A 16,099-nucleotide genomic window follows, 5' to 3' on the forward strand; every position below is an offset into this window, starting at 1 on the left:
TTTTCTTTAAAAAAGAATTAAAAAATTAATTACTTTCAATTAATTTTATTATTAAATTAAAAACAGTAATTAATAAAATAAAAAATTTATGAACGAATAAATATTTAATAATTGAAAAAACAATCAAATGTGAAAGAAATATTTTCGAATTCCTTCTCGAAAATGTGCAATTTACAATTTTTGTTACATTTTCAAAAAGCAAATTCTGTTTAAAAAAATACTTTTTTGAAAATGTTCTATGCACTATTTTTAATACATTTTCAAAAAGAAAATTTCACTTTTCTTTTTATTCTCTAAAAATAAGAAAAAAATATATTTTTTGAATTATCACGCGAGACGTTATAAAAGTATTTTCGAATTTCTTGTACATTATCAAAGTGTTTTATAGATTAATCAGTCAATGGGTATTTATAGTTTATTATAAAAACTTTAGCGTTACTTCTAGTGTATTTAAAATATAAATTAAGAATTTCTTTTGTATATTTGCCTTATTTAAAATAAAGACAACATTTTTGTATTAATAGAGTTTTCAATAATCCAACTTTTAATAAATTCCCAATTTTGCAAATGACAATTATTTCCATTAGTATTCGAGAATTTTCATTTACAATTTTATAAAACGAAAATATTTCACCAAATTGCTTTCAACACAGAAAACAATTTTTCATTCAATTATATTTCAATTAAACAGAGAACTTTTTTTCTCATCAATTTTCCAAATAAATTTCAAAGAGATAAAATTTTGAAGAAAAAAAATAATGTTTACTCACGAAAATATTTTTTATGGACTCACCAATTGTTGAAACGTATGATTTCCTTAAATTCGAAGTAGACACTTTTGTTGACATCTTGTTGTTTTGTTATAGACAATGATAATATTTGCTCCAGTAATCTGAAAAAAAAATTTTTTGTCTTACTTTGAAAGTGAAAATTGACAAACATAATAGTGCACTATAAATTGAGATTAATTTTCGAAAATCTTCCAATAATAATAAAATTAATTTTTCTTGGATTTTTAATACAGAACACATTTTAATTGACATTTTTAATCAAACTGAAAAATTTAGAAAAAGCTTCCACTCTTGACACGATTTCCTAACCTCACTTTTTACAACATCAATTTTAGACTATTTTTCGGTTCGGAATCTAATATTTTTACTTACAATTTAGAAAATAATGTTGCTATCGAGTACCAATAGGAAATTTCTCCGACAATCATTGATGATTTGCTCTTTAAATGCGAATAAAGAAAAACTGTTTATTCCACTGTGATTGTTGACGTGCGATTTGTCAAAGTATAATTATGCACTATTTATCAATCGAAGGGAGTTGATGTTATTAAAAACTCGTACTGCCAATGAGAGACAAACTTTTTCACAACTTTAGATAAAAGGACAACTAAACTGCACAACTTTATTTTAAGTAAACTAACAGCAAAACTCTGTCGAAACGTGCACGAAACGAACGCCATTGTGATGAAAAATGCCGGTGGATGCCGAGAAATCAGGAGTACCAATAGTATCAACGAAAAGTTGCAGATGGCGCTAGTGGCACTTTCAACTTCCGGAATTTGAATAATTTAATTTTACTTAGAATTTAAAATGTTTTTTTTAATTATTAAATGCAGTGGAGTAAATAGTAATTGTAATAATTAAGAAACATTGATAAAAACCGAGAAAAGTGAGAAGAAAATAACGAAACAATAAATAGAAAGAAAAATAGAGGAAATATCTCGGGGAATTACAGAGAACGACATAAAAATTGACGACAAACTTCTAAAATATTCCGCTAGATGGCAGCATCGTAATTTCCAATTTTTTACATTCTTTACGATTGAAAAAATTGAAAGTTTCTAACTTAACTTTTCACACACAATTTTTCCAAAAATAATGAGTCAATTTATATTATAAATTTGGGATAAAATTGATCAAGTCGAACGATTAATGTAAAAAGTTGTCAAGACAAATTTTCTAACCTAACTTTTCAGAACTTAAATTGAATCTCAAATAATAATCATTTGTCTTACCAATTTGATGTTCACGATTCCCAAAGATCCAAATAGACATTTTTGATTTGCTCTCGTAATCTGGAAAAGAAATAAGTACATTTATTGTACATTTGTCGATTGTTAGCAGGCAAATCGGCAAAGAAATACTATTCGCCTACATTGCAATTAAAAGTTGTCATTTCAATCAAAATCTTGCACTGACAATAAAATACAAAACATTTTCTCAAATTTCTACGAAAGGACATTAAAACTGTACGATGAGATTTTAATTAAAGACAAAAAAAATTCTGCTACCAAGCACGACGGCAATGAGGGTGAAAATGGCGGGCATGGCGGGACACGGAAAAAAGAAAATGGCGGCGTAAAATTGTAGATGGCGCGACGGGCGCTTTCAACTTCCGGAATTCAAATATTTTAACTTTCCTATTAACAATTTAAATATTTTTTTTTAATTGTTAGATAAAGAGAAATCAATATTATTTGCGAGGATAAAAAATATTTATTAAAAAATTAAGAATAAAACAATAATATAAGGCTGATTGAAATGAAAATAGGGGAATTACCGAGAATAGTAGAACAAAATTAATGTCGAAGTTCCAAAATATTTAACTAGGTGGCAGTAGTTTAGTTTCAATTTTTACGCGGGCTATTCAAAAGTTTTCTGAAATGGATTATTTTTTTCTTTCATTTTTATATTATTTTTACAAATATTTTATGATAAATTTAAAAAAATGACAAAACTTTCTTTAGTTTACTATATAAATAAATTTCATTATATTATTAAATTAAATTTTTTGTATTAAAAACCGTAGAAAATATTTTTACAAGCGAATAAAAAATTAAAATCACCGAATTAAATTAAACATAAAAAAAAATAATTAAAATCTTTAGAAAAATATATTAAAAGAAGAATTAAAAGTTGTTATATTTTTAATAAAAAAATCTCAAATATAAATTAAAGTTAACTGTTAATTATGCAATAATTGCCTTTTTGTGGTAGATGTAAAGTCGCATAAATCATTATTGTCAACTTTTTTTTTTGCAGCAATGTGACAACTGTGAAATAATTTTTATTTATAGATTCTTCTCATTTGGAAAAAGAAAAATATTTTTTATAAATAAATTTTAAACAAAAATATATTAATTAAAATATATTAACAAAAATATATTAATTAAAATGTATTAACAACAATATCCTAATTAAAATATATTAACAAAAATATACTAATTAAAATATATTAACAAAAATATACTAATTAAAATATATTAACAAAAATATACTAATTAAAATATAGTTATTAAAATTGTATTAATTAAAAAATTATTATTAAAACTATTTTATTTTACATTTTAATATTAAAATAACAAAAATTCAAAAAAATTCTTTTTAAAATCAAAATACAATTTAATTATTAAAGTTATTAATAAAAAAATAGTCCCCCCAAAAATATTTACTCGAATTAATAATAAATCAAAAATTGAAATTATTTCGGAAATTCGATCAAAAATTCAAAAACAAAAATTGCAAATCGTAAATAAAATATTCTATTGAAAAAAATTAAGAAAACATTGTAAAATCTGAAAAAAAACTAATAAACCGATAAAATTCATTTTAAAGCCCACGAAATATTAAAATGAAATACGTATGAAATTTGAAATTTTGAATACATAATATTTTTATTAAATATGCATATTACTCGGGTCAATGAATTATCAAGGCCCTTTCTAAAATAGTTTATAATTCCAGGCAATGGGAATTCCACGTGTCGTATAATAAGACCCTTTTGCAAAAGGTGGCTTGAATTTAAATGATATCAGGTAGATAAAGCCTGACATGACTCACTTGAAAGGAATTAAATCTTTCTACTTTTTTTCATTTTTTTTTTTTTTTGCAAAAATTTATCTCTTAATTATTCCATAGTTATTATATTTCATATCATTTTATGTAATATCTTCAAATAAATTTGCATAAAGAAATAAACTTTGTTTAAAAGTATGTCTATTAATGATGAAATGTGTCAAGTGTCAAACACTGTCACTATATCTTGAGGACAATAATGATTGACTAATTTCTTTTTTTTTTTTTTTAATTGTTACCTAATATTTCCACAATGTTAATTTTTTTTTTAAAATAAAAAGAAACACATATGATTTAGTGTGAGTTCTTCTAAAAATATACAAAGAAAATATTTATTAATAGTTAAATCGTTTCTAAATTGAGAGAAATAGAAAAAATTAAATAAATAAATAAATAAAAAAATTTCAAAAAATAAAAGGAAAATAAAAAAATTTTTTTAAATTAAAATAAAGGGTATAGTAAGAAATGATAGAAAATAAAAAATTTAAAATAATAAATAAACATGATAATTATGATTATTAATTGTATTTTTATTATTGTTATTATTAATGAATCGGTCGCACCATTTTATTTAGTTTATAAACATAAGGAAAGAAATTGAATAAATTTAAAATGCAATTTTTCCAAAATAGACTTAAGGGAACAAAAGATAGTGAAACCTAATTAATTGCTTTTCAGAAAATTATGCTAGCTGCATCATTCATGTTCCTGTTTCATATACTGCAAGCTGCACTTGACGTGGGTAGAATTATATAAATTTACCTGAATCATGGAATCATGTTTTGTATTAATTCGCTAATTTTATTTATTCTTTTTCTTTTTGTTATTTAAACAAAAATTTTACTATACTTGACGTGCGGAAACTAATTTGCCAAAATGATTCGAAACTTTAAAAAAAATTTTTTGAGTCCAAAAATTACTTTCTTAATTCAAAAACTTGAATCCAAAAACAATATTTCCACAAAAAAAGAAATTTCAAAGCATTTTACGATCAAGGAAATTTTTTATTTAAATAATTTTCATTTATAACAACTAACCAATAAAAAAACAACAATAATTGTTGGTTGTCGTACTTTTTTAAAAAATTTAATAATAAAACTACTTTAAATAATGAACACTTTTTGTAAAATAAAAATGAGTTTCCTCAATAAATAAATTATTAATAATTGAACTTATAATAACAAAATTTCTAGAATAAAAAATTTCTACAACTTTAAAAAATTTATAACCTGCGAACTAAGTGCGAATATCAAAAGAAACATGTTTTTAATTCGCAAAATATATTTTTTAATAAAAAAAGAATTTAAATTGAATCTAAAAACAATATTTTTACAAAGAAAAAATTTCAAAGTATTTTTTACGAATCAAGGAAATTTTTAAATGAAATAATTTAAATTTATAACAAGTAACAAGCAAAAAACAATGTAATCACTCATAATTGTTGGCTATTGTTCACTTTTAAAATTTTTATAATAAATTCACTTTAAAACAAAAAAAAACACACAATTTTTTGTAAAATTAAAAATTCATCTGTCTTGGCGTAAAATTTATTAACAAAAAGAAGTTAGAAAAAAACAATTGTTTTAAATTTTCAAAAAAAAAAAAAAAATTGTGGAAGGGATGAGCAAACTTAGCTATATAAGTCAAGTATTCAAGAGTGACAACGTTGCACTCTGTATCTGGATTTCGTACCGTGTAGTAAAAAACAAAACAATGATTTTTATTGTTTACATCTTTTAAAAATGGATTGTCAATTTTTCAAATGAATTGTGAATTTATTCAACGACTGTTTTTACTATTTTTTTCGTGTCCCAGTGTTCTATTTTATGAATTATAATAATATATAATACATTTTATAGAGAAAAAAGTAAGTAAAGATAAAAGTATAATAATAAAAATAATAAAACTAAAAAAAATAATAAAATTATTAATAATTATATATTTTATAATGATAATAATAACAACAATAAGGTTTTTATATTTCTAACCGAAAATATCCAATACTATTTCAAAAAAAATTGTCTTTTAACTTAATTTGCATTGTATGAGATTAAAAAGAATTTATCAATTATTTATACAAAAACTTCGAAATGAAAAATTTAGTTCACTTCTTTCTGCTAAAAAAAGGAAACGATCGTTTTTTCCTCACTTAAATTATTAATTATTAAATAAGAATAAATTAATTACATTTTAAATAAAAGACCATAAATTTAAATAATTAGCACACGAAGCAATTAATTAATATTAAATAATATTAATAAATAATTAATTTAACTATATTTCAATTTATTTCTTTATTTAATTACAATAAATGGAAATTGTATATTTATATAATATATATATATATATATATAAGTACACAATCTTTTTGCATTTATTATTTCCGTTATTATTTTGCAAGTAATACGTTTAACATTACAATAAATTTTCATCAAATCCTCATGAATAAATTTGAAAAACTGCAGTATTTCAATATATGAAAAATAAATTATTACGAAAAAAAAAAAATTTTTCACTTCTTTAGGGGCAGAAAAAAACATGTTTTATTGAATTAGATTTTGTCCTTGCACCTCAACAATCATTTACATTACATGTCATCATAAATCTGTGTTTTTAGTCCAATGAATCTTTCTATTTAAATTTTATTTTATGTTTAACATCACAGTAATAAATTTCCGTCAAGAAAAAAAAAGAATTTACTCCACACTTTTAAAAATGTTTTTTCACGTGCAACTACATATATTACAATTGTGAATTTGTTTAAAATTATTTTCAATTTATTTAATGAATAAAAATAAAAATGGAGAACTTGAGTTTTTTATTACGAATAAATAAATGAGTAAATAAATCAATAAATCAATAAATATAGTATCAATATTGGATCAATCAATTAAATTTTCTAATTTTAATCAAATTTGTACTAATTAGTGTTAATTAATAATTAATTAATTTGTGAATAAATTAGATAATTAAAAATGAAAAGCAGAAAATTTTACATTTGTCTGGAACTATTTTAATTGCATATAAAAATTAAATGTTTAACTAAATTTTTGAAATAAAATTAAGTTCATCGATGACATTTGGAAAAAAGTTGGGGAATATATTATATTAATTTTAATCTAACGATTAGTAGTTGTTAATTTGAGACCACCACGTTAATTTAATTGACGTTAATTTATTGATCCCAGAACAATCGGAGTATTATTAATTTTACATTTTAAATCAGAGTAAAAAAAATTTAAACTCTTGCGATTCGGTTTTTAAAATTAAAATATTATTAAACTTTGTATTTAACATGAATCAATGTTGAAATTTGTGAAAATAAACAACACATATGACGATCATTGTTGAAATTTTTAGCTGCATATCATTGGAATAAGAAATCAAATTATTTTGTTAAATTACTAGATATTTATTGTTAATAATAAATTTAGAAAAAAATATTTTGATAATAATAAACTGTAAAGAGAATATTATTAATAATAAACTTTAAGAACAATAGTGGAAAATTATAAACTAGAAAGAAAAGAGTGGCAAATAATAAATAAATCAGAAATTAAAAAAAAAATCATTTTAAATTTAAATTTTCATTTTCTAGATGGAAAAGTTGAATAATTAAATAATTTAAATATTAATAACAAACTGCTAAGTGACTAAATATCAAAATTCAAGAAACCCTTCATATCCTAATTTTCAAGATTGACAAATTGAGTAATTAAATAAATACTTTAAATATTAATAGAAAATTTTCAAGCGACTATTTAAATTTGAATAAATAATACAAACATTTTTCTCTTACATTATTAATAATTAATACACTGTTTACAAAATTATAAAATTTCTTGGCCATACCAAAAGAATGATTTTTATTTACTTGAGCCATTTAATCATGGTCAGCATATTTTTCTTCTGCTCATAATATTATGCAACAATTAAGAAGCAGTTAAACAATCTTTGATCATTTTTTTTTTCGTCTTTACATTAAAACTACTTCAGATTTTTTTTCCTTTCTTATTAAAATTTTCAATTTACGTCACATGTAAAACAAAACTATTTTTTTTAGTAATTTTCATTTTGCATCATACGTAAAATAGATCTTGAAGTAGATAATTATAAATGATCCTATAAATATTAACATAAATCTCGTTAGGGAATATTTTCTATTTTTTATTATTATTAATCACTTTGTTTTTCGATCTATACTAAATTAATCTTTTCTTTTTTTTTTTTGGTTGAAAATTATTCGAGGCAGTTCTTTAAAATATTTGTCATTAGAGAAAGAATTGAAACATGTTTTTATACAGACAATTTAATTATTAATTATTAATTATTAATTATTAATTTAATTATTAACAATAAATAATAAGAAATTAAAAAATTAAATAATAAGTAAAAATTTATTAAAATGGATAAAAAATATTAAAAATCAATGGAATTGATGAAATAATGGAAATATTTTTAGTTTTAAATAAATAAATTATAGTACCTGAATTATTAATTAATAATAGTAAATTATAGAAAATTAAAAAAAAATTTAAATAATAATAATAATTATAGGAAAGGAATTTACCATTCGGTATTAATTATTATTTAAAGGAAGATTGCTAGCTTCTTCCTTTAAATAATAATAATTGTAATAATAAAAATATATTAAATAATAAAAATTTCAATAAATTTCTAAGTAAATAAATAAATAAATTTTTTTTCGCAGGTGAAAACATGAAAGAAAAACACGAAATCGTTTCTAGAAGTGAAATACAAAATTTTTATGCAGAACAAAGTATATTAATTACAGGTAAATTAGTGATTTAATATTTATTTAATTAATTTAATTATTTAATTAAAATTTAATTTCAGAAAGTCATAAATATTAATTGAATTTTGGATGTAAATTCTTTTAAATATTAATATTATATTATAATAAATATTAATATTTAATAAAAAAAAAGAATAATTTATTTTATTCCTTTTTTTGTTTTGTTGCTTTTTTTGTTATTTTTTCTTTTTTAGTTTTTTTTTCTGTTTTTGTTTTTTTTCTCTTTTCTCTTTTTTTTTCTTCTGTTTTTTTTTCTTTTTTTGCTTTTTTTGTTAAATATTTTTATTTTAAACATTTTTTTGTTAAATAAATTGTGATGTGAAAATAATTTGATAAGTGCGAATGAATATAGGGAGAAATATATAGTATATATATAGTTTTTTTGAAAAAGAAGAGAAATGTTCGCAGGTGGTACTGGTTTTCTAGGAAAGCTCTTGATTGAAAAGCTTCTCAGGAGCTGCCCTGAGCTTACTTGTATCTACGTTATTGTAAGACCAAAAAAGGGCCAAGAAGCTCTGAATCGATTTGAGCAGATTTTCGAGGACCCGGTAAGTGCTTTACATTGTCTTTTCCTTCCTCAAGAATAGAGGTATAAGGCACAAAGTATACATATATATATATATATATATATATACAAAGAAGACACAAGAAGTGGACTTTTAAAAGAATTTAAAAAACACAACAACCGCTTCATCACTTTTCCAATTGCACACACACACACACACACACAGAAAGGGTCAACAATTTTTTTTTAAATATCATTGCACAAAAAATAGGTATAAATATTTATTTAATTTCTTTTCCTCTCTTGCAGAAAAATTTTGTTGTATTTTTTTAATTACATTTTAATACAAAAAAAAATTTATTTTTGATTTTTATTTTATTGATCTGTATTATTTCTGTTATTTTTATTTATTACAAATAATTACAAACAAAATTGTTTACTATTTTCATTCAGTAACAATAATATTTACTATCAATATTATTTACTATCAAAATTGTTTACTATTATTATTTAGCATAAATATTGTTTACTAATAATATTGTTTACTATCAATAAAGTTTACTATCAACGTTGTTTACTATCAAAAATATTTACTATCAATATTATTTACTATTAATATTGTTTACTATCAATATCATTTACTATCAATATTGTTTACTATCAATATTACTTACTATCAACATTGTTTACTATTAAAATTGTTTATTATTATTATTTAGTATAAATATTGTTTACTATTATTATTTAGCATAAATATTGTTTACTAATAATATTGTTTACTATCAATAAAGTTTACTATCAACGTTGTTTACTATCAATATTATTTACTATCAATATTGTTTACTACCAATATTATTTACTATCAATAATATTTACTATCAATATTATTTACTATCAATTTTGTTTACTACCAATATTATTTACTATCAATATTATTTACTATCAAAATTATGTGCTATCAATATTTTTTACTATCAACATTGTTTACTATATCAATATTGTTTACTATTAATACTATTTAATATTTTAAAAAAATAGAATTTTCTTGTAGTTTTTCTGCAGATATCAAATTGAGACAAAAAACGAATCAAAAGTGTTGCTAAGCAACATTTTGATTCGTTTTTGGTCTTAATTTGATATCTGCAGAAAAACTGTGGCGATGTTAAAATTATTTAATTTTCAAAGTTCTCTGTATCAGGAAAATTATTTTCAAAAGGGAGAAAATTTTTTTAAATTCTTTATTTAAATACAAATTTTTCCTTTCATATAATGGAGAAAAAAATTACACGTGACAATAGGTAGGTTTGTAAATTAAATGAAAAGCATTTTACTGTAAAATTTCATACTTATCCATAATTTGGAAAATAAAAAAAATACTGATACATAAGAATAATTTTAAATATTCATTTACAATGATAAGCATTCTTTAACTTTATGATGAAATAATGTGAAATTAAACAAATATTCATTATTGCGATGACGAAGAAGTATTTAAATCATATAAGAAACAATTTTTCACCAAAAAATTTTTCACTAAAAAATTTATTTTCAGAGAGTTGTCTCTAAAAATTAAATTAAAGTTTGATTAGAGAAAAAAATTGCACTAATTAGTTTTAATTAAAATTTTCCTCGTCAATTTCTTTTTTACTTTCTTTTAAAATTTAAAAAAATTGTATTTAAAAATTATTTTTTGAATTTAACAACTTTCTGTTTCAATTGAGATCTCTCTAAATTAAATTTTTTTTATTTAAAATACTTTTTAATTGAAAAAATTCTATTTAAATCATTTTTTAATTTGAAAACTTTCTACTTCAATTTTATTTTAAAATTAATTTGAAGTTAATTTAATTCTAATATTTTTTTAATTTAAAATATTTTTTATTTAAAATTATCTATAATTAAAAATTTTGTTTTGTTTGAAATTGTTTTAATCTAAAAATTTTGTTTAGTTCAACATTTTTTTAATCTAAAAATTTTGTTTAGTTCAAAATTTTTTTAATCTAAAAGTTTTGTTTAGTTCAAAATTTTTTTAATCTACAAATTTTGTTTAGTTCAAAATTAATTTTTTTAGTATAAAAATTTTGTTTAGTTCAAAATTTTTTTACTATAAAAATTTTGTTTAGTTCACAATTTTTTTAATCTAAAAAATTTTGTTTAGTTCGAAATTTTTTTAATCTAAAAATTTTGTTTAGTTCAAAATTTTTTTAGTATAAAAATTTTGTTTAGTTCACAATTTTTTTACTATAAAAATTTTGTTTAGTTCACAATTTTTTTAATCTAAAAATTTTGTTTAGTTCAAAATTTTTTTAATCTAAAAATTTTGTTTTTAGTTCAAAATTTTTTTAGTATAAAAATTTTGTTTAGTTTAAAATTTTTTTACTATAAAAATTTTGTTTAATTTAAAAGTTTTTTAATTCAAAAAGTTTCAGAAATTTGTAAATTTTATAAAATTTATAAAATTCAAAATAATTAAAAAAATTTTAAACTAATTTAATTCATTCTTAATTGAAGAGAAATTTGTTAAAATTTTCTCCTGAAATTTTAATTATTATTATACAAAAGTTGTCATTCTCTCGTGAATTTTTCAGATATTCGATCGATTAAAGAGTGAAGTGCCAAAATTTCAACATAAAATACAAGCAGTTAATGGTGACTGTACACTACCCGGTTTAGGAATATCAAAAATTGATAGAGAATTTCTATTAAATAAAATATCAATTGTCTTTCATGTGGCGGCAAATGTAAGGTTTGATGAAAAATTAAAGCAAGCTGTCGCAATAAATGTTAATGCATCGAAGGAAATTATTCAACTATCGAGATGTATGCTTCATTTAAAGGTAAGAAAAAAAGGAAATTTTTCAATAATTTACAAAAATAGAGTAGAAAATTTAATAACTATAATTTTTCATTGATAGTCCTTCATTCATGTTTCAACATTTTACTGCAATTGTGTCAGAAAAGAAATTGAGGAAAAATTTTACGAACCACCAATGTCAGGTAAAATTTGTTATTCTAATTATTTCAATATTTTTTAATAAATTAAAATATTTTAAACTACATTCTTATTTATTACACGAAAAAAAAATTTTTAACTTTTATTATTCACAAAGTAAAACATGAACTAAAAATTTTATTTACTGTACATTCAATAATTTTATTTACTGATAAATAAATAAAAAAATAAAAAAATAAAAAAAAATAAATAATAATAATAAATAACAATATTAGCAATAAATATTAATAGTAAATATACATAATAAATGATAATAAATAAAGAATAAACAAGGAATAAATAATATTAAAAAATAAAAAATAGACTTTAATGTAAGTAACTTTTTTTACATTAGGCAAAAGAAAATTTATTTTTAACAAAAATTTTTATTTATTTTTATTTTTCTTCCCACCAGGAGATAATATATTAAATTTAGTCGAATCAATTGATGAGGAAAAATTGGATGACATTAGTGATGTTTTAATTGGTGACTATCCTAATACTTATACATATACAAAATCAATTGCCGAACAAGTAGTGAAGCAGTACGCAAAAGATTTACCTGCAGGAATATTTAGACCTGCAATAGGTAATTTCAATTATTTAAATTTATAATTAATAATATTATATAATAATTTCTCTCAAAAATTATAATTTTATTTGCAATGAATTTATTTACAAATTACAATGCAAATTATAATGTATACAATTATAATTACACGAAAAAAAGATTCACCTAGAAAATCTACAAATTACTAATTTAATTTTATTTAATTTCTAATCTACTTAAAAAATTTAATTTTTTTATAAAAATAATTTTAAAAAATTAAATATTTTTTATATTTAGTGAAAATAATTATTTTTCAGTTAATTTATTGCTGTTACAGGTGGAATTTTTTTCTCGATGTATTATAATATATTATTTAAATAAATTTTCATGTTTGATAATTAAAAATTGCATAAAGTCTATAAATAAGAATTTTCAATAAATAATTTATTTAAACAAATTTTAGTGTTATCAACTTATGAAGAACCTGTTCCTGGATGGGTGGATAATGTTTTTGGACCTACCGGTGCAATGATTGCTGGAGGTGCTGGTATTTTGAGAGTATTGCATGCCAATAATTTATCAAAAACCGAAATTGTACCTGCAGACTACACTGTGAATGCACTTATTGCATCTGCTTGGAACGTTGCAAACGAAAAGTAACATTTTAATATTACTTTGAATTTTATTTCAAAATTATTGTTTTCTTCATTCAAATTTCTTTTTTATAATTTAAAAAATTAAAAATAATTTTTCTTCAATTTCAATAAAATTTTGTTTAATTTGAATCATTTTTATAAAAAGTATTTTTAAAGAAAAAATACACACCCAAAGAAATGTTTTATTTAAACCAAATACATTTCTTTTAAATAATACATTTGTCTCACAGTCTACTAACATTTTTATTAGTTTTTAATAAAAAATTTTATTTGATATAAATAAAAATTTTATTTGGTATAAATAATAATTTTTATTTGATAAAAATAAAAATTTTATTTGATATAAATAAATATTTTTTTTTTAGAGAAAATTACATGTTTATTTGATCAAATAAAATATATTTATTATAAATAGATTGTTTTTTGCAAATAGAATTCTTATTTGCATCAAAGAAAAATTATTTATTTGTAAGAAAAATTTTATTTGTTATAAATAAATAGTTTTTATCGAAAATACAATTTTTATTTAAAACAAATAAAATTTAATCACAAAAAAATTTCTTTTCGTCTGTGAGACAAATATATCATTTCTCTGGGTGTAAAGAGAAAAGAATTTAAATTGAAGTGAATTTAAAAAAAATTTTAAGCGAATTTAAAAAAAAATTGTGAAAATAATAAAAATTTGTAAATTCCGAAAATTATTTTCAGAAATATAAATGATGAACCATTTATTTACAACTATTGTTCCTCCTGGTCAAGTAGCATCACAATTGGTCGTTTTTGGCAAATGGCCTTAAAATATGGCAAAAAAGTACCAAGCGTCAAAAGTTTATGGTGCTATAGTTTAACTGTCGTAAGAAATTATTATTTATATTATATATTGTGTTTAATTTTACACATGATTCCAGCGATAGTAATTGACGCTGGTCTCTTTCTTACTGGCAAGGAAACCAAGTGAGTAATCAATATTATTTTCAAGAAAATCATTTGAATAATTTATTTTTTTTTATTGAAAAACAATAAGTAAATAAAAAATAAATAATAAAAAAAAAATCTAATAATTTTTTCCTGAAAATATTAAGTAGGATAAATAAAAAAAAATAATAGAAAGAAAATTTATATTTTTTTTTTCTTGTAAATAATTTAGTAGGTAAATAAAAAATAAATTGAGTGAAAAGCAAGAAAACAAAGAAGTAAAAAGTAAAAAAAAATACAGATACTTATGAAAAATAAAAAAATAAAAAATAAATAAAAATAAAATAGATACACAAAAGAATTTAGAAATAAAAAAAAATAATAAATTAATTTAATTTTTCAGAGCAGTAAAAATTTACAAAAGAATTCACAGACTTTTGTCAGCAACGTCGCATTTTGTTTTACATCAATGGGAACCAAATGTTCAGCGAACAAAATCATTGTGGCAAAAAATATCGGAGGATGATAAAAAAATTTTTCCATTTTCAATGGATAATTTCAATTGGGAGAATTATATGGAAAGTTACGTTCTAGGTTTAAGGCTTTATATGTTTCAAGACACTCCCGATACAATACCAGCTGCTAAAATTCGAATGCACCGGTAAATTAATTATTATTTGAAATAAAATTACAAAACAAAAAAAAAAAGGAATTTTTTACATAAACGTTGTGTAAAGAAAAAATTTCCAGTTTTAATGCAAATTACAAAAAGAAAATTTTTTACTCCAAAAGTAAATTATTAAGGTTATTAACTAGTAAATTAATTATAATAATTAACTAGTAAATTAATTAGTTTGTCAACCAGTAAATTAATTATTAGGATAATTAATTAGTAAATTAATTAATATGATAATTAGTAAGTAAATAAATTATTATTAAAATTAGCCAGTAAATTTATTATTGTGCCAATTAACTAGTTAATAAAATTAGCCAGTAAATTTATTATTATGATAATTAACAACTGGAGTGAAGAAGTTCTTTTTAATTAATAATTCCATATTTGTAAATATTTTTATTATTATTTATATATTATTTTTACTAATAAAAATAATTCTTTTTCACAGGATTTTATTCATTCACAGAATAATAAAATATTTATTGCTAATGTTGGTCATTTGGGGTGTTTATATTGTAATTTCGTTCACGTTTTCACTTGGCTGGAAAAGTGAATTTACGAATGTCAGTGAAAAATTAATTGAACGATAAAACAGAAATGATTTATTTTTGTTTCTTTGTAAATATTTTATCTTTATGAACATAGATTGATATTCATTGTAAAAATAAAAAAAGAAAATGATAATAATAAAAAAAATAATAATAATAGTAATATAACTGATATTCGTTGTAAAAATAAAAGAAGAAAACAATAATAAAAAAATAATAATAATAAGAAATAAAAAAGTGAGTACAAAATTCTAAGTTATCTTGCCCCTGAAATATGACTTTCCTCTCTGCGGAGCTGAATTAATGGAAGTGCTCTTCCAGGAGTTGATACCAAATTTTGTTTTACAGAATTTATTTATTTTTAGTTTTAATTCCTTTTCCATTTATATTTATATTTTTTAAATTTGAATTATTATCATTATTCTCAATTCATTAATTTATTAATTCATCATAATTAATTCAATTTACTGTAAATTTTATTCTATTTACCACACAATTTCCGATTTAGGATTCATTAAATTTACATTTCTTTTTTCTATTCAATCTTATATAATTAAAATTTTACATTTTATTTT

General features: G+C 20.4%; 2 protein-coding genes across 4 annotated transcripts in view; one reads left to right on the forward strand and one right to left on the reverse strand.

Annotated features, from left to right (window-relative positions):
* LOC122508535 overlaps nt 1-16,099 on the reverse strand; it is an 843,732-nt gene that overhangs the window by 774,424 nt on the left and 53,209 nt on the right. Inside the window, exons 3-4 of one of the 2 annotated variants that reach the window (XM_043621950.1) lie at nt 2,027-2,086; nt 794-892 (exon numbers count right to left, since the gene is read on the reverse strand). The gene's annotated coding sequence lies outside the window, so the exon portion shown is untranslated. Of the gene's footprint in view, nt 1-793; nt 893-1,163; nt 1,449-2,026; nt 2,087-16,099 lie in introns of those variants that run through there. The other variant, XM_043621952.1, reaches the window with a different exon arrangement.
* LOC122508539 (fatty acyl-CoA reductase wat-like) lies at nt 5,683-15,641 on the forward strand. 2 transcript variants are annotated; one of them, XM_043621956.1, is made up of 10 exons: nt 5,683-5,733; nt 8,578-8,661; nt 9,091-9,230; nt 11,776-12,024; nt 12,103-12,184; nt 12,595-12,768; nt 13,193-13,385; nt 14,094-14,339; nt 14,704-14,961; nt 15,425-15,641. In XM_043621956.1, the coding sequence occupies exons 2-10, from the start codon at nt 8,586-8,588 to the stop codon at nt 15,564-15,566; spliced, it is 1,560 nt and encodes a 519-aa protein (XP_043477891.1). In that variant the 5' UTR covers nt 5,683-5,733; nt 8,578-8,585; the 3' UTR covers nt 15,567-15,641. The 2 variants fall into 2 exon arrangements, with proteins under 2 accessions (XP_043477891.1, XP_043477892.1); XM_043621957.1 differs by lacking the exon at nt 5,683-5,733 and having other exon boundaries at nt 8,593-8,661; nt 9,074-9,230.

Source organism: Leptopilina heterotoma, unplaced genomic scaffold (assembly GCF_015476425.1).
Source record: "Leptopilina heterotoma isolate Lh14 unplaced genomic scaffold, ASM1547642v1 Lhet_54, whole genome shotgun sequence".
Lineage (NCBI taxonomy): Eukaryota > Metazoa > Arthropoda > Insecta > Hymenoptera > Figitidae > Leptopilina > Leptopilina heterotoma.